The sequence below is a fragment of the Sarcophilus harrisii genome, chromosome 2 (genome assembly GCF_902635505.1).
Source record: "Sarcophilus harrisii chromosome 2, mSarHar1.11, whole genome shotgun sequence".
Classification (NCBI taxonomy): Eukaryota; Metazoa; Chordata; class Mammalia; order Dasyuromorphia; family Dasyuridae; genus Sarcophilus; species Sarcophilus harrisii.
The window spans coordinates 331,537,727-331,559,442 of record NC_045427.1 but is presented as its reverse complement, the minus strand read 5'-3'; the positions used below and the strand labels follow the sequence as shown (position 1 = coordinate 331,559,442).

The window sequence follows — 21,716 nt, the reverse complement described above, 5'->3', positions numbered from 1 at the left end:
AAATAAATTCCCACATTTTATCAGTGTTTATCCATTCACATGTAATTATTATTGAGTGTTGTTTTTCCTTTTTACTTTTCCCCTTCTTTGTACCTCCCTCCCTGTTTGCAATGAAGAAAATGGTGAAGAAAAAGGAATAGGATCAACACTAATAATCTGTTATTGAAGTTTGAGGTAAACAAGTTAAGTGACTTTTGTCCAGTGTCACAGAGTTATTAAATAAAAGTGCTGCTATTCAAACTCACTTCTCTTGACTATAATTTCAGGACTCTGTATATTCTACCATACTGTATATAGACAGATTAGCTTATTAGAGCAGGCAGCAAAGTGTGTACCAATATAACAGAAGGAATAAATATCAGCCATGATATGTAGTTGGGGCAACTGCAGTCTTGATGTGGTTAGTGACAGTGCAGAGAGCTGTGAGAATTGGGGTGGGAATCCCCTTAGTGTGCAGGTTCAATGTGAAATAATTCACCAACCCGAAAAGTCTGAATGGCAGAAGGGAAGTTTATTGTTGGCACTGAGAAGCCAGCTTTGCTAGGAAGACAAACTTCGTAATGTCAAGGTTCTGTCAGAGAAATAAGGTTATCACTGAGAAGAGGGTATCTTCACAGCAGGCAAGAGTCTTGGTAGGCAGCTATGCCAAGAGGAAGAGGTCCCTTGGCAAAGCATAATCATATTTCGTACTTCTGCAGATACTTGCAGTTCAAAAATGGTCATTTTATTGGCAGTCTGGGGGTAGGGCTTCCATAGAATGAGATTGCTTCAATGTTGTCACTGCCCCCAAGCCTAGATTTCCAGTTGAATGAGACCACTTAAGTTAGAGCGAGTGGGAGTGGTCCTGGGCTAATATCAAGTCCAGATCTCTGGCTGAATGAGACCACTTAAGTTCTGGGATAATTTTAATGAAACCACTTAAGTGCCCTGAAGCGTAGGTCTCTGTTAGGAGAGTTTCAGAGCTTCCCCCCCCCCCCAAAGTCAGGGGGACAATTTCAGGGTTCACCCCAGACAGTGCTGAGTAATGGAAAAATAGATAAAAGATTAACTGTCTTCCAGCCAATTAATATTTATTTCCTATAGATGTTTGATGCATTAAATAACTACATTATCAGTTCATTAGAGGACGAGTTTAGATCTTGCCTCTGTCTTTTTAATACATTTATAACTTGGGTGATTCACTATTTCCTTCACAGTATTCTTTTTTTTTTTTTTTTTTTAATAATAAAAGGGTTCTACTTGATAGCTTCTGAGGTTCTTCCAACCCTTAATCTGTGAGTCTATAATTTGCTATGATTGAAATATCAGAAGGAACCTGGAAACTGTTTCAGGCAGTGAATATACTTGATGCATGTTAATAATCAAAAAAGAATCCGTAAATGGGAGTACATGAATTCTATACAAATCAGCATGAATGACCTTGAACATATGTTCATATGTGCAAAGAGCATTTATGTTTCATAGGTTTCCTGAAAAAACATGACTAAAGCCTGACTATAAAGGAAATATATTCAAGAACCAAGTCTTTCATAGTTAATCATCGCACATTCTTGTTTTTATTGTATACAATATATTTCTTGTTGTGCTTGTTTCGCTCAGGATCAGTTTATGTAAATTTTTCCAGGCCTTTCTAAAATCAACTTGTTCATTTTTATAGGGGTTGATTTTATTACACATGCACCAAAAAATGGTCTTTGAGAAAATAACTATAACTAATTCCTTTGCTTCTTTACCCTTTTCTATAAAATCATGAGGAGCATAATTTACATATACTTTTAGAGCATACTTGATAAAGATGAGTCAAACTTTTGAAAATTATATTTTAAATTTTAAAATTTAGTGAAATATACAGAAAATACAAGATTGTTACTTGGTCATTTTACTTGTGTCCAACTCTTTATGACCCTAATTGAGATTTTCTCAGCAAAGATAGGATAATTTGTCCTTTCCTTTTCCAATTCATGCTACACATGAGGAACTGAAGTGTAAACAAGGTTAAGTGACTTGCCTAAGATCACATTAAATATCTGAGGCCAGATTTTAATTTAGTGTAATTAGCCTTCCTGGCTTCAAGCCTGGAACTCTTATTCACTGTGTCATGTAGCTTCTCAAAATACAAGATACAACTGTGTTTATTATTTGTCAACTATAAGTATAAGTAATACTAATGTCAGCACAACATTGCCTGAAAAGCTCATTTAACAAGATGTCTCATCTGCATATGGTAAAATTATCTAAGATTCCTTGAAGAGGATAAAATAACAGAAATGACATCAACCCTCTGGTTTTAATATCAAGTGAGTCATAAAACAAGGAGATTTGTACTTGTGAAAGTTTTCACCTCTTTTATGGAGGATGACCAGTTCAAAGTCTAAATTACAATTTGATAACCAGTGGATGATGACATCCTCCAGAAGCTTCTGCTGGCCATGACATCATGACAATTACTAAAGTCCTTAGATCACGGAAAATTTTCCTGAGTAAAATTCATAATCACTAAAAAGAGCTTAGCCATATTATCCATGGATGAAAAACATGATTGAAGCTTTTATATATTGAATAGATATTTCAAAAAGTAGCTAGCAATTTATATCAGCACTTTTGCAAAGCACTTTTACAAATATGATCTTATTTTATTATTATAACATCCCTAAGAAGCATGTACTTGTGATCATTACCTGTTTTACAGATAGGTTAAGATGGGTTAAGACTTACTCAAGGTCACACAGTTTGTAATAAGTATCTGAAGCAGGATTTGAAATCAAGTCTTACTGACCCCAAGTCAAGCATTTTATCTACTGTGCTGTTTAGCTACCTAATCCCTATTCCATGTGATAGCTTTTCAGAACACTATTGTGTTCTTGCTCCCCTGACCTGCCAGTCTAATGTTCTCCAAGCAAAACATACCTTCTTCTTTTATCTGCTCCTCAAATGTTATAGGACTCAGAGCCTGTCATCATCCTTGTTGTTCTCTTCTGTGTGGTGTTCTTTTTCCAAAACACAGCCAGGTGATAAAAGAGTTCAGATCTTTTATTGTGCCCTTCAATATAGCCTGGTTAGCTCAGACCTATCTCTCCGCTTGGTTCTAAGAGCCTCCACCCTAATGTCTCCAAATCCAAAGGTTTGTCCTTCCGACTCCAGCCAGCACCAAGGTAGAAGATACGATGAATCTCTCTTGCCTCGAAGATAGGGCTTGTAGGCTTTCTTGCAGAGTGCTCCTCTCCGACTCCTGGGAAGGCTCCCAAGAAAAACTCCCAAGCTCTAAGAGCTTCCTGTATATATATGATCTCCCAAAGGTTAACTCCACCTTCTGGAGAGAAAGGGATTCTGGGTTATCTCCCAGAGTGCTCTCTGGCCCTAAGGGAGGTGTGAATTCGGATATCTCTTTCTAAACCCTGAACTCTCCCAAACGTGTGAACTCCCTTGAGTACTTAGATACTTATGAGCTCTCTAAAGGTGTGAACACAAGCATTGTTTCCATCAGTTGTACTTAGTACCTTGTTTCAAGTTCTGGCCCAAAATATCTTCTAAGATCAAATCAATCATGTTGAACCATGCCAAATTGGATAATTATTGTCTCTATCAACTCCAATGGCTTAACAGTTTGTAAAGATTCCAAAACTTCTGGATACTCCTTAGCTCATTAGTATCTGTCTTAAACTGCTCCCAAATGAATCAACTGTTTTGCTAGCTTTATTAAGGACAAAGTACAATGGGACTATTACCTCCCTAATTGTGTGAAGTATGACCTGCTAAATGCAGCCCAAGTTTGCATTAGCTTTTTTAATTGCTATATCACATTACTGATTCACTGCCAGATGTAACATTACTGATTGACATTGAAATTGAGTCCACTAAACTGCCAAATCTTTTATGTAAAAAGAATTTTATTTTTCACCTCTTTTCTCCTGTGCATTTTTTTGTACCTATGTGCAAAGCATTACTTTTATTTCTATTGAATTGCTGAAGCCTCTCAAAACTTTCTGTATCCTGTCTCCAGTGTGATAAATGTACTGAGCAGCTTTATATTATAATCTCCAAATTTGATGATCATCTGGGTCATAAAGCATATGATTTCATCCAAGTCATCAATACAAATGTTAAACACTATGGGGCCAAGAATAGGTCATTGCCTTACTCCAGTGGAGATCTACACTGAAAATGAACCATTTCAGAGGATATAAACAGACAATTCTCAAATGAAGAAATTGAAACTATTTCTAGCCATATAAAAAGATGATCCAAGTCATTAATAATCAGAGAAATGCAAATTGAGACAACTCTGAAATACCACTACACACCCTAGTCAGAGAATGACAGGGAAAGATAATGCGGAATGTTGGAGGGGATATGGGAAAACTGGGACACTGATACATTGTTGGTGGAATTGTGATTATATCCAGCCATTCTGGAGAGCGATTTGGAACTATGCTCAAAAAGTTATCAAACTGTGCATACCCTTTGATCCAGCCATGTTACTACTGAGCTTATATCCCAAAGAGATTTTAAAGAAGGGAAAGGGACCTGTATGTTCAAGAATGTTTGTGGCAGCCCTCTTTGTAATGGCCAGAAACTATAAACGTCAATTGGAGAATGGCTGAATAAATTGTGGTATATGAATATTATGGAATATTATTGTTCTGTAAGAAATAACCAGCAGGATGATTTCAGAAAGGCTTGGAGTGACTTACATGAACTGATGCTGAATGAAATAAGCAGAACCAGGAGATCATTATATACTTCAACAACAATACTCTATAATAATCAATTCTGATGGACATGGCTCTCTTCAACAATGAGAAGAACCAAATCAGTTCCAATAGAGCAGTAATGAATTGAATCAGCTACACCCAGCGAAAGAACTCTGGGAGATAACTATGAACCACTACATAGAATTCCCAATCCCTATATTTTTGCCCGCCTGCATTTTTGATTTCTTTCACAGGCTAATTGTACACTATTTCAAAGTCTGATTCTTTTTGTACAGCAAAATAACTGTATGGACATGTAAACATATATTGTATTTAACTTAAACTTTTAATATGTATTGGTCAACCTGCCATCTGGGGGAGGGTGTGGGGAGAAGGAAGGGAAAAGTTGGAACAAAAGATTTTGCAACTGTCAATGCTGAAAAATTACCCATGCATATATATATCTTGTAAATAAAAAGCTATAATAAAAAAGGGGGACGGGGCATTTCCCACTAATTTGGGCTTCATGGGTAGCATCTGTATTTCCTAAAATAGGGTGCATTATTCTATGCTTTGTTAACTCTAATAAAAAAAAGTTACTATTTCCTACCAAAAAAAAACAAAGAAAAAGAAAATGAACCATTAACAACCACTCTTTGAGTCTGACCATCTGAAATATTTTGATAAAATATAGGTAAGCTATAACAATTCTAATACTCCTTTACTAGTTTAGTAAGAGTGTCAAAAAAAGAAATAAAATTAATCATATCCTGATCTTGATGTATTTTTTCTTGCCTGTTTTTCTTCCACATTTCTTTTTTAAAATCTAAATTGGTTGGTAGGTTTCCTGAGCATCAGCATCATTCTCTAAATAAATTTCCATTTTTCTTTTTCACAAGAATTGTTCTTTATGTTTTTTTAGGATGCTGACTTCCCTTTAAGCATTGTGCTGCATGGATTCTATCTCTAGTACTCTTGAACCTTATGAAAATGAAATAAAACAAGGGGAAAATTGGAAGGCCTGTGGTTTAGAAGAGAAAGTTTATAAACCTTACCTAAGTCATGATTTTCTCTATAATTTTAGTACAAATTAAACAAATCAGTAATTCCACATGACAGTAAAAAGTATTAGACATTCAAAAGATTGAATAAATAGAAAATACAAGGTAGCAGATATCAAAAACAACTGGAATACAGTTCAAGAAGAGATAATTTAGGATTCATTAGAATACCATAATAGAAACTATAGTAGAAAAAAATCTTGTACTTTATCACAAATGAAAATTGCCCCAAATTATTAGAAACAAAGGGTGAAGTAAAGAAAGGAAAAAAATTCACTTCCTAAAAAGTTCCCCACAAGGAAAAAAGGCTCAGGAAATATCATAGCGAAAATCCAGAGCTCCCCACTCAAAGTACTAATAAAGTATAAGAAAAAAATTCAGATAACAAGAAACCAAAGAATCACACAAAATTTGGCAGCTTTTTTCATGAACAATTTTATTATTATTATTATTATTATAGAACAAAATATTTCAGAAGACAAAAGATAAAGGTTTACTTTTGTCTTCTGAAATATTTTATACTCTGCAAATATGTGCATAATTCAAGCAAAAAATAGATTGTTAATGAAATAAAGTACTTTATCACATTTCTGATGAAAAGATAAGACCAGAGTTGGGTAACAACTTTGTAATGTATACATAAGATTCCAAAGAAATCTAGAAAGAAAAATTTGAATGAATAGAAAATCTATAAAATGTTACAGTATTAATATTCTGAAAGAAGGAAAAGGAAATAAATGGTCCTTTATAAACTTAATACTTTCAACATTTATTGGAGTTATAAAAGAAAACAATTTCTGGGGAGGAAGGGTGGACAGATTGATTATCTTCTGAGGTTTAAGGGGGAAAAGAGAAGGAAGGGCAAGGAAAATATAATACTGAAGTAAAAAGGAACTTGTTATACTTCATAATTAGGATCTTTGAGGAAAAAAAGTGAAACAATGAAAAAGATTTGGGGTGGGGCTAGGCTGCAGATAAACCTTGCTCTTATATGAGTTGCATATGTTATATATAAGTTATATAATTCCTTACTATGTTGTACATTCACAAAAAAAAATTTAATGTAGAATTATATCAAATTCAACAGAGAAATAAGTTATGAGGGGGAGAGGAATGAATGGGTAAGAAAGAGTACAATACAGATGAAATAGCTGTGAGTCAAACAAAATTCGTGAAGATGAAGGATGGATTTAGAGAGACATAAATAAAGAAATCGGACTGCTATGTGATTGGGGTGGCTGAAATGTCAGGTCTGGAATCGGGAATACCAAGTTCAAATGTGGTCTCAGATTTTTTTTTTCCTGTGTGAGCCTGGGGAACCCTCTTTGCCTCAGTTTTTCCATCTGGAAAAGGAACTGGAGAAGGAAATGGCAGATCACTTCAATATCTTTGCCAGGAAAACCCCAAATGAGATCACAAATAATAAGACAAACTGAAATGACTGAACAAAAACAAAAGAATTTCTTCTAAAACAATTGGGGATTGGTTGCACAAATTATGGTATATAAATAAAATAGAATATTATTATTCTATAAGAAATAATGAAAGAGACTATTTTTAGATGATCCATCATAGTATGAAATTATAACAATGAAGTGGCTAGAACTAGGAGAGAACAGTTTTTTTTTTTTTTCTTTAAATTATAACTTTTTATTGACAGAACCCATGCCTGGGTAATTTTTTACAACATTATCCCTTGCACTCACTTCTGTTCCGACTTTTCCCTTCCCTCCCTCCACCCCCTACCCCAGATGGCAAGCAATCGAGAAAACAGTTTATAAAAAGAGATTTTTATTTGCAATATTGCAAAGAAAAATAACTTTAAAGATTTAAGAACTACAATCAATGTGCTTTTTAATTGTGATGATAGAGAATACTTAAGAGTCTCTTGTACAGCAAGGAGATCAGATCAGGCAGTGCTTAAAGAAATTAATTCAGGCTATTCACTGAGCCACAATACTTTGACACATATTGAGAAGACAAGACTTGTTGAAAAAGACACTCAAGTTGGAAAAGATTGAAGGCAAAAGGAAAAGTGGATATAGAGGATGAGATATTAACAAAGAACATGAACTTGGACAGACTTCGAGATAGTAGAGCCTGGCATACTGAACAACTACAGCCACCAATTTCCCTCCAATGATGCAGATCACAATACATCTGTGCTTGTGACTCTCCTCCTTATCTTCCTATAAGTTTATCACAACAGGATCTCCTATCTTGAGATAGCTCTTCCTTGATTTCTTCCAGCATCATAAGGATATTAGTGGAGTATTCTGCCTGTCCACTAATATTCTTCATCCTTGCCACATAACTAGCTAATTAAATTCTTAATTCTTCATCGCCAAATTATTTTTATTAATTAATTGTTTTAAAAAATCTTTTATTGCTTTTCTTTGGACCATGTAGCTGCTTTTATGTTGCAGTCTATTCACACTGTCATGTTGTCAAACATCTTCGATAAGGATAAACATGGCATTAATGTCAGCTGCTGTGTTGATGGCAAATTCTTCAACTTGAAAAGACTACAAGCCAGAACTAAATTGGAGGGAGTGTTGGTACATGATTTTTTTTGTTCGCAGATGATTGTGCACTCATTGCAATCTGAATCTGAGAGGCAACAAAATACAGATTAATTCTCTGCTACTTGTGCTAATTTTGGCTTGACATTTAACACACTACTCAGTCAGCACCACTCTGTTCACATGTGGAATCATCAGTTACAGCAAGTGGAGAAATTTTGAATATGGATAAGTTCATTTATCTTGGCAGTATACTTTCCAGGGATGTCTATATTGATATTGTGATTGATACATGTGTTGCTAATGCTGAGCAAGCTCAATGTTTGGGAGGCTCCAAAGGAAAGTGTGGGAGAGAATATTAGATTGACTACTGAACTGAAGGTCTACAGAGACATTGTGCTGACCTTATTGTTGTATACCTTTGAAATCTGGACAGTGGCATTCCAAGAAACTGAATAGCTTGCATTTAAATTGTCCTAGGAAGATTCAGAAGATCATCAGGCAAGATAAAATAACTGACACTGAGGTCCTTTCTCAAACTAATCTGCCAAGCATTTCAACTCTTCTGCAGAGAGCACAACTCTGTTGGACTGACCATATTGTTTGAATGTCAAATGTATGCTTGCTAAAAGGATTACTTTATATAGAACTCACACAGAGCAAGTATTCATGTGATGGTGAGAAAAAGCAGTATAAGGAGACTCTAAGGTGTCAATAACTTTAGAATTGATTGTATAATATGAGAGAGACTGACACAGGATTGACCAGCATGTTATATACTTATCAGAGAAAAGTACATTTGCTATATGAGTAAAGCATAATTGAATTAGCTCAGAAGAAACAAATTACACAAAGTTAAAGAATCCACCCCAAATATTCATATAGACTATTTGTTTCTGACCTGTGGCAGAACATTTGAGCTCATATTGGTCTGATAAGCCACAGTTGGACACTGTAACTTGACTAACATAGAGATGTCATGTTAATCTTCTTTGAGAATGAAGGATAACAACTAATGTCACACATATCTATTACTCTTTTTGTTATTTATTTTTAATTGTTTAAAATTAATTTTTTTTGTAATAATAATGAGACATGGAATACGTGGGATCAATACTATACAAATTATACAATCCCAACATTTAATTATAGTGAAATCCCAAATAAAATCTCAAGGGAGATTTTTCGTTGAACTGGAAATTAAAAAAAAAATTATATGGTAAACTGATTTGACACTAATGTCAATTATATGGATAATGTGATTGGATTTATTAATGGCCATTGACACTAGGCAGGAATGTTATTAAAGTAACAGACTTGAACTGATTATAAAATATTTTGTTAGAATCAAAATTTTCCTGTTATTAGGTAAAAAATTGCCCAAAGAAATATTTACAGAATATTAGTGTTATTTTATCAAAAGTAAAAACTTGGAAATAGATTTATTATTTTTAGCATATTTATAACCACTGGCTATTTTTAAAGTAACACAAATGTTTTAACCCATATATTAAATCATATAACAATCCAGGTTTCCTTAAATCTTAAAAAGTACATTAAAAAAAAAAGTAGAAAACAGTAAACTGTCTAAATTATGGATGGAAGATAATAATTGCATCAGTGCAATAGAGAGTTCTGTTACAACTAGTTCAGATGACAATAATGGAAAATATTACATGTTAAAAGCAAAAAAAATTGTAAAACATTTAAAATAAGTTATATGAGGAATTATTAAAAACAGGAAAAAGAAAATTTCAGTTGCCCCAGTGGTCAAAGGGGAATTTATAAAAGAGAAAACATGTTATATGAAAGAACATATACCAACTGCTGGACAGTAGGAGCAGAGTGAGTAAATAATTAAATAAATCCATATTGAGGTTTTTCAGAAAATTAACATTGGAAGGATTAGAGAATAAGAAATTTAAAATTAAAGGGATAGAGCAATGTGTCTTTATATATATATTTATATGTGTATATATATATATGTACATGTGTATGTCCTTCCTTGATCCAGTGATGTGTGCTGGCGTCATCTCAAACCAATTTGCAAAAGCTGATTGTTAAATTTTCAGTGTTGAGCACTCAAACTTTGGAAATCAACCAACATTACAAATTATGACTTGATTTATTGTTTTGTTGATCTCATAAACTTGCATCTTATTTAGCAGATTTACCTGCACACCCCTACCTATCCCTATAATTTCTTTATCATATTGAAGAAGAGACTTTATTTGCTTAATGAAAATCGTCAGCTGTCTAGATACTTATAAAGTGGCCAGGGACACTAAAAAGTTAAGTGACTAAGTTTTGAAACTTTCTGACTCTGTGAGAGTTTTTTTTTCTTTTTTCTGACTCTCACTATCCATTGTGCCACACTACCTTACTCTATAAATGCATGAATACATTAAAAATATAAATTTATATCTATAATATGTAGTTCATTAGACACACTAGAACATTTTTAGAGGAGGATAGGTATAGGGACCATTGATTTCGTTGGTATGATAAATTCCCTGCAGGAAGAGTCCCTCTACCAATGTAAAATGTGGTGCCTAAAACAAAAAGAGTATGAGTAACTTTCAGTTCATATAATAAATATTACAAAGATAAGACTTGAACCCAAGACCTTCTTAGTTCCAAGACGAGCTATTTTCAATATGCTATACTCATACTGCTTTTCTTTAAAAAGTAGATTTACATGAATATATACATTCATATGTTTATATCTCTATTTTGTGTTACACAATCTCCTTTCTGTGTGTGTGTGTGTGTGAATTATGATGTATACAAATGCTTGTTAGAAATAAAATATGTTCATTTTCTGGCAGTCACCATTTTTTCCTTTTGTTTTAGGAACTCATAATCAAAACTGTGTTAAGTTCAGCAAGAGATGAACCTTCTGGTCCTGCAAGGTCAGTCAGTTACTAATTAAGAATTATTTGTGCATTTTGAACACTCCATTTTGAGTTGACTCAATATAGTTTGAAATATTTCATAAGTCATTCTTCATTATGAATTTAATTTATTGTGATGCTTAATTCACTACTAATTTTTATGTCTGTGTGAATAAAAACCTGATTGAGTTAAGAGAGTTACGGAGTCTTAGAGCATTTTAAATTCAAATTCTTTACTAGTTTTTAAAATATAACATGATTTGTCTTATTTGTCTTATTTTCTTGAATGACTTAAAGATTTTCATATATATTGAATCCATATAAATTTACACATGAATTGTGTTTTAACAAATAATACCTCCCAAATTTTTGCTTCTTAATGTTGCTTAGTCCAAATTAAATTAATTTCCCAGAGTTACACAATTATTAAGTACCCAAAGTGCAATTTGAATTCTATTGTTCTGGACTACAAATCAACAAAGAAATCTATCCATTTTACCATGCTGCTTCTCAAAACATTGCTCAGTGTAGGGCTTAAACCCATGACCTAAAATTAAAGACTATTAGGTTAAAAAAAAAAAAAAGTATGTGTATATGAAGACTAGTTTATGGCATTTTCTTGGATTATTGAAATAATGTACCAAAAAATCAGTTGAAATTTAAATCAACAAGTTGGCATCTGTGTACTATATATCTTCCTTTATTTCCATTTTTCATGCTTCTTAATTTTAGGGTATTAAAGACCTCATCCAAAAATTAACATTTATTATTAGCCGCTTTGTACTTTCTGGGGCACTCTTGCTGTCACTTCACTTAACAAGATTCAAATAATTTGGACCAGCAAATTAAGCAAATCAAATTCCATATTGTCTTCAACTCTCAAGCCTCATGTTCCTTTGTCTTATTACACATTCTTTGTCATACTCCAGACTTGGATTGCCCCAACCATCCACAATGGAGTTCTCAGAGAAAGTTAAGCAACTATGATCACTGGATACACTGTAAATTTGTGTTCTCTTATATTCAGTTCAGGCAATTAGATGATGGGTAGAACCCCTAAAATCAGGAGGATCTCAGTTCTAATCCAACCTCAAAGATTTACTACATGACTGTAGTCACATAACCTGTGGTTGCTTCAGTTTCTTCAACCTGTAGCCATAAAAATTTCAGAAATTATTAGGCTCTCTTTTTTTACTTTCTTAACCTTATATTTTGATTAAGATTATTTTGAGTATAGACTTATAGTTTTCTTTCTTAAAACCAAGATACCTATTTATAGTAAATTTTGAAAAAAAAAAAACTAACAATTTTTTTGAGTGGTTACTTTTATTAATCCATTGTTCTATGTCTACCTGCTTTAGTTACAGAGTAATTTCTCAAGTTACTTTTATATTTGGATGGTTTTGTATTTATAGTTTATAGTCTGCTTAATTTTTAAAAATGCATTTATTTAATAAAAATTAATGACCAAAACACGTGTTACTTAGAATATTTCTTCACTCAATTTCTGTTTCATGTAGAAATCACAAATCATTTTATATTTTATAGAGGGTTTTTTTGTAGTTTTATTTAAAATGATGCCTAGTTTTATATTAATATCAGTTGCTGTTTTTTTTCCCCCAGATGTGTTGCTCTCTGTAGTTTAGGAATTTGGATCTGTGAAGAATTAGTTCATGAATCTCATCATCCTCAAATTAAGGAAGCTCTGAATGTAATTTGTGTTTCCTTAAAGGTGAGTTGCTTTTCAAAGACATTCGAGCAAACAACTGTATGAAATATAGATTTTTGTTGTTCTTTTTTAGGGCATGGGGGAAACTTGATTCCTTTCAAATACTGCAGTTTGGAATTAGAGAAATTACATTTTATAAAATCATCATTATCATTTTCTCGTTAAATTACATCTTCAGTACTAATTTCTCCCTTAGTACTCCCAACTCTTTATAATCAAGGAATATCTTTTTGAGGGTCAGTTTCATCTTTCTTTCCTAGTCTTCTGCTTTGTGTCCAAAGTATTTGTGAATGTTGACACAGTGGAAAGTAATTATTTGAGATACAGGAAATGCTTGATCTTTTTTCTCCCCATACTTTCACACTTTCTTTGTCATGTATTTATTTTTCCTATTTGTTGTTCCTTTCTTCTAATCTTAATTCCAAATTGACATGAATGACTTCCAATTAAAAGATCCTAAGTGTAACTTTTGTACTTTTCTTTGCCTCAGTGAAGCTTTAGGTCCATATGGTCATCAGGGCAAGTTTGATCACAAGTAGGAACATACTTCTGTAATTAATGCCAGTAAGAATAACAATGACTATTAAAAAAAATATTTATTGACAATTCTGTTTTGACATGACCTAAATTTCTCATTTCTTCCCTCCTGCAACTGTTCCCAGAAGACTGTCCTTTATAAAGGAAAAAAAAAACACTCAGCAATAATAGCAAAAAATTCTGATATTATATGCAATATTCCATATTCAGAATGTCTTCCTCCTCTGCAAAGAAATGTCTGAGAAGAGAGTATATATTTTCCCATATCTTTTGGGGGAGTCAAGCTTGGTCAATATTTTATTGCATTTCGGTTTTGTTTTCTTTTTGCCATATTTTCCCCCGATTTTATTAACTTATCTTGCATCAGTTCATTGTAATCATGCTCCATTATATTTATTATATTCATTGTTCCTTATGGCCCAACAATATTCTACTCATTATTAAGGATTAAATTAACAGTTTTAAAAAATAATTGATTTAAATCAGTTCTTTTTTTTTTCTATTCTAGATAATAGGCTGTAAACATAATATAAAAGAGTACATAATCCAACACTTGTTTATATTTTGCTTGTTAATAACACATCATGAATATTTTTGATAGCATCAATCTTGTTAATAAAATTATTTCATAGTTCCTAAGCATGTACAACCTGTCATCAGTAGATGGCAGTCCAGAAACATTAAAAATAACATTCATATTTGTATTAAAAAATTCCTTATTCTTTTAACATTTTTTTCAGTTTCCAAATAAAACTGTAGCTCATGTGGCTTGCAACATGCTTCATATGCTGATTCAATATGTGCATAGGCTTCAGATTTATCAGCCTGATTCGCCCTTGAAAATTATTCAAGTAAGTAATTTTTTATTTACTTTTTCTTCATGGTTTAGAAAATCTTGGGATAATGAGACATTTTGGTTTATTTTTCTTCAGTTGAATAATCTTGAATATAATTTAATTTTATCTACAAAAATGGCAAAAGTCATTGAATCATTGGGAGTCAAAAATCTTAAATCTAAATCCTACTTTGGATACATACTATCTCTTGTCCATGGAAAATTTATGTAATATTTCTTAGCTAAGTTTTCCAAGATTCCTCTACTAAATTTTTAAGTGGGTTATAATCTGTGTTAATTCTTGGATTTCCCATACTACTGAAGTCATAAATCCTTGATGTATTTAAATTTACATAAATTCTTAGTGCATGGAAAATTGAAAAAGTCCTTTTTTTTGTAGTTTCATTAAGCAATATATATATAAGTTGAATAAAGATTTCTAATACATTAAAAAAGAACTTTTAGTGGGATAATTTTTATTTCTGAAATCAAAGGACCAATTGTGAAGTATCTATGTGAACACTCTTTCCACTTCAGGAATCTTTACAATAAATAGATGGTCTTCTAGACTTATTATTTTAAGTAGAGAAAAACCGAAATGTTGGATTAGGAGGAAGCCATGAAGTTCTGCTCTTCTCTTTCCTCTCTCCCTACCCTCACCTCTCCTCCCCACCCCTCCCCACACCCACCCACCCACCCACCATATATAGATCTAAGAAATAGCTGAGATCAGGTAGTGAGTTTTTGGTAAAATAAAGGAGAAAGCCAGGTTTTCTAGGCCAGGATCACAAATTTGACTTATATGGTAGAGGCCAGGTCAGGAATTATAAAGCATGGATAGGAGGGATCTTCTTTCTACTCGGCCTTCTAAACAGAGTTGAAGTACTTTTTAATTGATGGATTTAAATCTCATCAGACTTAAAAGAGAGATACTCTCTGAACCTACTGTATCTTCTAGCTAGCTAACAAGATTTAGGCCTAGCAACTATCTACTGGAGTCCCACTCCTGGAAGAAGAATTATGTTGTCCAGACTTACACTAGAGTCTGGAACCTGGAAAGTTCAGGAAGGCTGTGATTAGACCACTGAAAGTCTGTAGTTCCTCAATCCAAATCACCCTGTCGTCATTGATCTTTTAGTACCTTGTCAATGTAGTGGCAAGAACTCTGATATGAAACACTTATTGTAGAGCATGGTACACCAATCCCACTAGAAGTGCCCTCCCACAGAATCTCAATGTGAGAATTAAAGTTGGATAAATAAATTAAAATGAGTAAAAAATAAATAACCAGTGTGATTTCACAAGGAAAGAATAAACACATATGAGTAAAATCTCAAATTAACAGGTTTGCCACAAGATCAATTAGAATTCCTAGAAGAAATGAATTAAAGCTTTAAAATTTATATCATTTATTAAATGATTGCAGTAGAGGAAAGAAATGAAGTAGAAATAAGAGCTTTAGGTAAAAGACTTGGAGTGAGCATTAACAATTTAATGAAAGTTAAACTGTTATTTCTGTCATTTTATTCCTGGCCGCACTACTTTGGGAATTCTCTGACTTTCTCACTAAGCTTTATGAAGCTAATTATTGGGAGTACTTCATCAGCTTGCAAGCTCCCATAAGTCTTGTTATTCTACCTCATCATCACCCACCACCTTGTGTCCCTCTTAATGGAGTGTAAAGCCATATACTCCAAATTTTATCTCATTTCTCATATGTATGAGAAGCTGCATATTTTGTCACTTCTGAGTTTTCATGCCCCCAATTGTCTCCCTCCATCCTTTCAGCTTCCTTTTATGTGTTGTCTTTCCCAAGTAGATTTGGTATTTGTATCATGAGCATTTAGTACATATTAGGCAATTAATAAATATTATCAATAAGTAGTACAAAGCCTTAAATCCTTAAAAATTAGAATGGATCAGACAGAAGTTATTAACATCATGGGACCAGAAGAAATACTAAATCAAAGTCAAAAGATTAAAAAGAAAAAAGGAAAGACAAACTGATAAAGAAGAGTTAATTTAAACTTCATTAAACTGAAAGCCATGATTAAAAGACCATCCTCACTATCATATTTCAAGAAATCATGAAAGAAAAGTGCTCAGACATGTTGGAACAAGATGTCAAATGGAAAATAGAATTCACTGATTACTTCTTAAAGAAATCTTGGTCAAGAAAATTTTAACCAAAATCTAAATTTGTGAAGAGAGTTTCCTCAGCTGGAGTTCCCTGCACTAAGGAAGGACTTCAGACCCAAAGAAAAATAGATTCCTATGGGCTGCATAATATACTGATTTAGAATTTCTCAAATTAATATTATTCATGATGTATTTTGTTTCTATTTTTTTAAATATTTGCCAGTTGTCGGTCATCCCACATGATGGTTTTCAGACTCTCCTTCACATACCAGCTCTCTTAGTATCAGGTCACTTAGTACTGCCCCAACTTCAATCTCTATTCCTGTAGTAGAAATAATAAGACATTTTATACACAAATAACCCCTCATTGACATTTTTTAAAGTGTTAATAAATACCTATTAAGCATTCAGAATAGTTCTTTCTCTGTGATTTATTTATTTACAATCTTAATTTTTTTTTAACAAATTAAATTGTCATTACCTTCTCAGTAACAATTACTATTTCTATTCCCTCTGAGCCATTAGAATGAGCAAAAAAGGCCACTCTCTGCTTCTTGTGTTACCTGTCCTTAATCAGTGGATAGGCATTGTTAATGAGAAACATGTGAAATGCAAAGGTCATGGAGTTTTAAGGTACTAGAGCAAAATCTTTTAGGATAGGAATAGAATTTTAGAAAAATAAAATTTGATATATTTCTGGTACATAATAATTCGTTTGCATAATTGGCCATGAATTAGACTAAAACTTTACAAAAAAGGAAAAATATTAAATACAATCTTTACTGAACAAAGTACAATAAAAGTGAAATCTTAAGGAATCATTGTAAAGAGAATGAAAAACGAATTGATGACTTATTTAATCCCAAAGAATTAGTTTGTCAAAGAGTATGGCTTAGAAATGATAGGTAATTTCATTAAGGATAATCAGTGAGAAACCTTATACCAAAAATGTTGAGATAAAGGAAATTTTATACTAGTAAAAAGTTTCTTGCACAAAAGAAAGTAACCAATCAACAAATTAGGCATGCAGCTTTAAAAAAAACAAAACAAAAACACAAGGGGCAGCTAGATGGCATGGTGGATACAGCACCAGCCTTGAAGTCAGGAGCATCTGAGTTCAAATCTGGTCTCAGACACTTAATGCTTCCTTGCTGTGTGACCCTGGGCAAGTCATTCAACCCTATTTGCCTCAGCAAAACAAACAACAACAAAAAACATAAAATAACAATAAATTAAAAATAAAACTCCAAAATAGTAATCTTGAAAACCAAAAAAAAATCAATAAAACTAAAATTTTTTAAAAATCATTTCAACTAATTGATAAAAGTAGGAGGTATTTTAGTACATTAGCTATTTTGATTTTTTAAAAAGAAGAATAATCACTTTATCCAAAGTGACAAAGAATTCATTACAAATGAAGAAGATAATAGAAACAATTTTGTCCAACTATATGGCAATATAACAAATACTTTAAATGAAATAGATAAATATTTACAAAAATATAAAATATTCAAATTAGCATTCAGAAAGAAAATTTAAATAACCCGATTTCAGAAAAGGAAACTGAATCGGCCATAAGTGATTTATATTTGGGGAGAGAAGGGAGATGGATACTTGCAAGCAGATGGATTTACAAAGTGAGTTCTATCAGATATTCAAAGAAACAATTCTATTATATCACAGAATGTTTGCAAAAATGGAAAAAAGGATCAGGCAGGATCCTAAAAAATTTCTTATATAATGAGAATATAGTCTTGATACCTAAGCCAGTGATATCAAAATAGAATTTTTTTTTTCCTTTTTCTAAAAACCCTACAAAACAGAATTCTAAAGGAATATGATTCCCAGTGAATAATGATGCAAATATTTAAGTAACATATTAGCAAAGAGACTACAGCAACACATCAACAAGACTATACATTATTAATTGGATTTTTACTAGGAATCTAGGGTTGGTTCAATATTAATAAAAATATAAACTTTACTCTCCCTATTAATGAAAAAAATAAAATTATATGATTCTGTCAGTAGCTGCAGAAAAAGTTTCTAACAAAACAACACCAGTTCTGATTTAGAAAAGCAAAACATTAGAATTAAACGGGCCTTTCTTTAACCTGGTATCTAATTGCATTATCACTGAAATGTGTATAAACTAATGTTTTTCAATAAGGTCACTTAATGAAAGCAAGGCTGTCCATTCCTCTTCAGTAATGCTAGAAATGCCTGCCTCAGCAATAAGACAGAAAAAAATTGATAAAATAAGCAGAGCAAAGATGCAACAAAACTATCCTTTTTTTTTTTTTTTTTTTTTTTTTTTTAACAAATGATATATTTTACTTAGGGAAATCTAAAAATCAATTGAAGCAATAACTTGGACATGACCACTGGGAAAATTTGCTTTGCTTGACTATGCATAGATAATAGAAAAGTTTTATTTTGCTTTTGTCCAAGAAAATTGGCAAATTGCTTCATTTGTTGATGATGCATGTGTATTTTTTTTCCAAAAAATGTTTAGTGTCTTCTGTTTCAAGTATCTTGAGAAATGATTCTTCAAAATTGTCACCTCCAACACAGATCTCATCTCTTTGTAAACTTTTGTCTAGTCCAGGTTTACCTTTTGTTTTCCTTAAGGCCGTTTCTACTTCCTTGTAGAATTTTTCTGGAACTGTGATGTCAGTGTTCAAGTGCGGCAGCTGCACTTTTCATTGCTATGGAAATTTTGACACATCTTTTACATATTTTTGTCAGTTCTCCTTTGTCCAGTTTCATCTCCTGTGCTCTCAAAATGATCTTGCATAATTGATTAAACTTGTTTTCTTTCCATTCTATTTTGCTTTTTGGTGAAGTGTGATATTGTTTGTAATTTTCCACTAATTTTCATAAAATTTTACAGACCCTGCTTATATTCTAAACTTATGGTGCCCTTGGATTCCATATCTTTCTGTTTTTCAAGATCAAGTGTTTGTTTATTGAGGAGTTTGTTTTGTTATCCTCATTTGTTTTTTGATTTATATCAGTTAAACTTCCTTTGAAATAGTTTTTGTCTGTTAATGTCTGCTTTATCTCATTTCTCATTTTTCAGTATTAAAGGCTTATTTTAATGGATTAGATTGGAGTTGCCTTAGTTGCACTCCACATCTCAATTTAATTCTCATTTTGTATTCATTTTGTGCTTTGCTTTAAGAAGTCCGTGGTCTTGACAGGTTAGTAGTCTACATAGAGAGCCAACTGAGAAATTACTCTCACATAAATAACCATTTGTTTCTTGTAAGAAGAATTAAATAATTTTTTTTCATGATTTTTTGATTGCTTATCTTGTCTGGCAACTCTTCTTTAAACTTTTTTTTTTTTTTTTTTTTTTTTTTGCTGAGGCAATTGGGGTTAAGTGACATGCCCAGGGTCACACAGCTGGGAAGTATTAAGTGTCTGAGGCCAGATTTGAACTCCGGTCCTCCTGACTTCAGGGATGGTGCTCTATCCACCTGTGCCATCTAGCTGCCCCATCATGATACATTTTTAAACATATTTTTCATTGTCCTACCCTAAGCTCAGCTTTACATTCAAGCCACCAAGTATCAAACTCTATATTAATTTGATTCCAAGAGTTTTATTAAATTTTCACAGAATTTCTAGGCACCTCATCCACTATAACAGATGCTAGCTGCACAAATCTTATGTTTGTAGTCTTGTTGCTTATAATCATTATGAAAAATAGAAGAAAAAGTGATCAAGTGTCCCTGGAATTGATTTATCATATAAATAAATAAATATATGGAAAGAGAGAGAGAGAGTTTACTATCTTCTTGAAGTTTATTTTAAGCTAAGAATTCAGTTCCCTCAATTCATCCATATATTTAATGGTTTCAAGCCTCCCTCTCCCCACCTCCATCCCCACTATTCTAGTTAGCCTCTTGAAATTCTTATAAATTTGTTTATCTGTAATGTTCTCTTCTCTAAAATATAATGTTCTCAGTGAGCAGGTTTCTTGGGGGCCTTCTAAAGGCAGCCTTAGTTTCAGTTCAGAGTAATAATCACCTCAAATGTAGCCAGGAGTTAAAAGTTCAGATCCTTTATTGTCTCCTTCAAAATAGCCCGGTTAGCTTTCTTAGAGGCCTATCTCTCTCCTTGGTTCTGAGAGTTCTTGCCTCTAGTCCTTTATCTCTTCCAGCTTCAGCTTCTAGCTCTCTCTGAGTCCAAAGCCTCCAGCCAGCACAAAGGTGGAAAATGGAATGAATCTGACTCTGCCTCCCAGAGAGTGGACTTGTGGGTTTCCGACTTGTGATTCTCCCAAAGTCTCTGATGGAGGCTCCTAGCTTATATACGCTCTCTAAACATGTGAACTCCAGTGTGTGAACTCTCCTAAAGGTGTGAACTAAGTACATAAGCATTGTCTCTAAAGGTGTGAACTAAGTACATAAGCATTGTCTCTATCAGTTCCAGTGACTTAGCACCTTGTTTCAAGTTCTGGCCCATAACATTTATCTATCTTTCACTTTTTTTAATAGCAGCTTTTTATTTTCAAAATATATAATTTTCAACATTCACTTTGAAAAACCTTGTGTTCCAAATTTTTTCCCTTCTCTCCCTCCACCTCCCTCTCCTAGATAGCAAATAATCGAATATATGTTAAACATGTGTAATTCTTCTATACATATTTCCACATTTATCATGCTGCACAAGAAAAATCAGATCAAAAAGGAAAAAAATGAGAAAGGAAAAAAAGCAAATAAACAACAACAAAAAAATGAAAATACTATATTGTGATCTACATTCAGTCCCCACAGTCCTCTTTCGGAATGCAAATCGCTCTCTCCATCTATTGGAATTGACCTGAATCATTGTTAAAGAAGGCTAAATCCATCAGAATTTACCATCACATAATTTCATCCTCTTTGTGTTGATGTAGGCAACATTCTTTTCTTTATCTGTTCTTAGGAATCATGACTAATTATTTAAATTGCTTTTTAATAATTATTGAATATTAAGTATGTACATGGAAATTATAAATGTAAATTTTACATAGATAATTGTAATTATCTTTATGAATGACTTCATAATTGCTATGTAAGTTGACCATTTACATTTTTATGGAGCATGAGGTTCTTCTCCCAAATGGCTTTTTAAAATTTAAATTTTCAGAACTTTCTCCCCCAAAACGGTGGTTATTATTATATTTTGGGCTAAGTGTTCTCCATAATACATCATAATGGTGTCCATTTGAGATTTGAGTAACCTTTATAGACATAAGAGGTGGAACCATTTTAAAATGTGGCCTATATGCATATTATTCTGCACAGTAATATAAATT

At 32.7% G+C, this 21,716-nt stretch overlaps 1 protein-coding gene across 15 annotated transcripts in view; it reads left to right on the top strand.

The window, feature by feature from the left end:
- Nucleotides 1–21,716, top strand: part of RALGAPA1 (Ral GTPase activating protein catalytic subunit alpha 1) — a 289,451-nt gene that overhangs the window by 162,368 nt on the left and 105,367 nt on the right. For all 15 annotated transcript variants that reach the window (XM_031952869.1, XM_031952861.1, XM_031952860.1 and 12 more), the window contains 3 exons: nt 11,128–11,186; nt 12,792–12,900; nt 14,175–14,285. In XM_031952869.1, the coding sequence (XP_031808729.1) occupies nt 11,128–11,186; nt 12,792–12,900; nt 14,175–14,285 (279 nt within the window). The remainder of the gene's footprint in view (nt 1–11,127; nt 11,187–12,791; nt 12,901–14,174; nt 14,286–21,716) is intronic.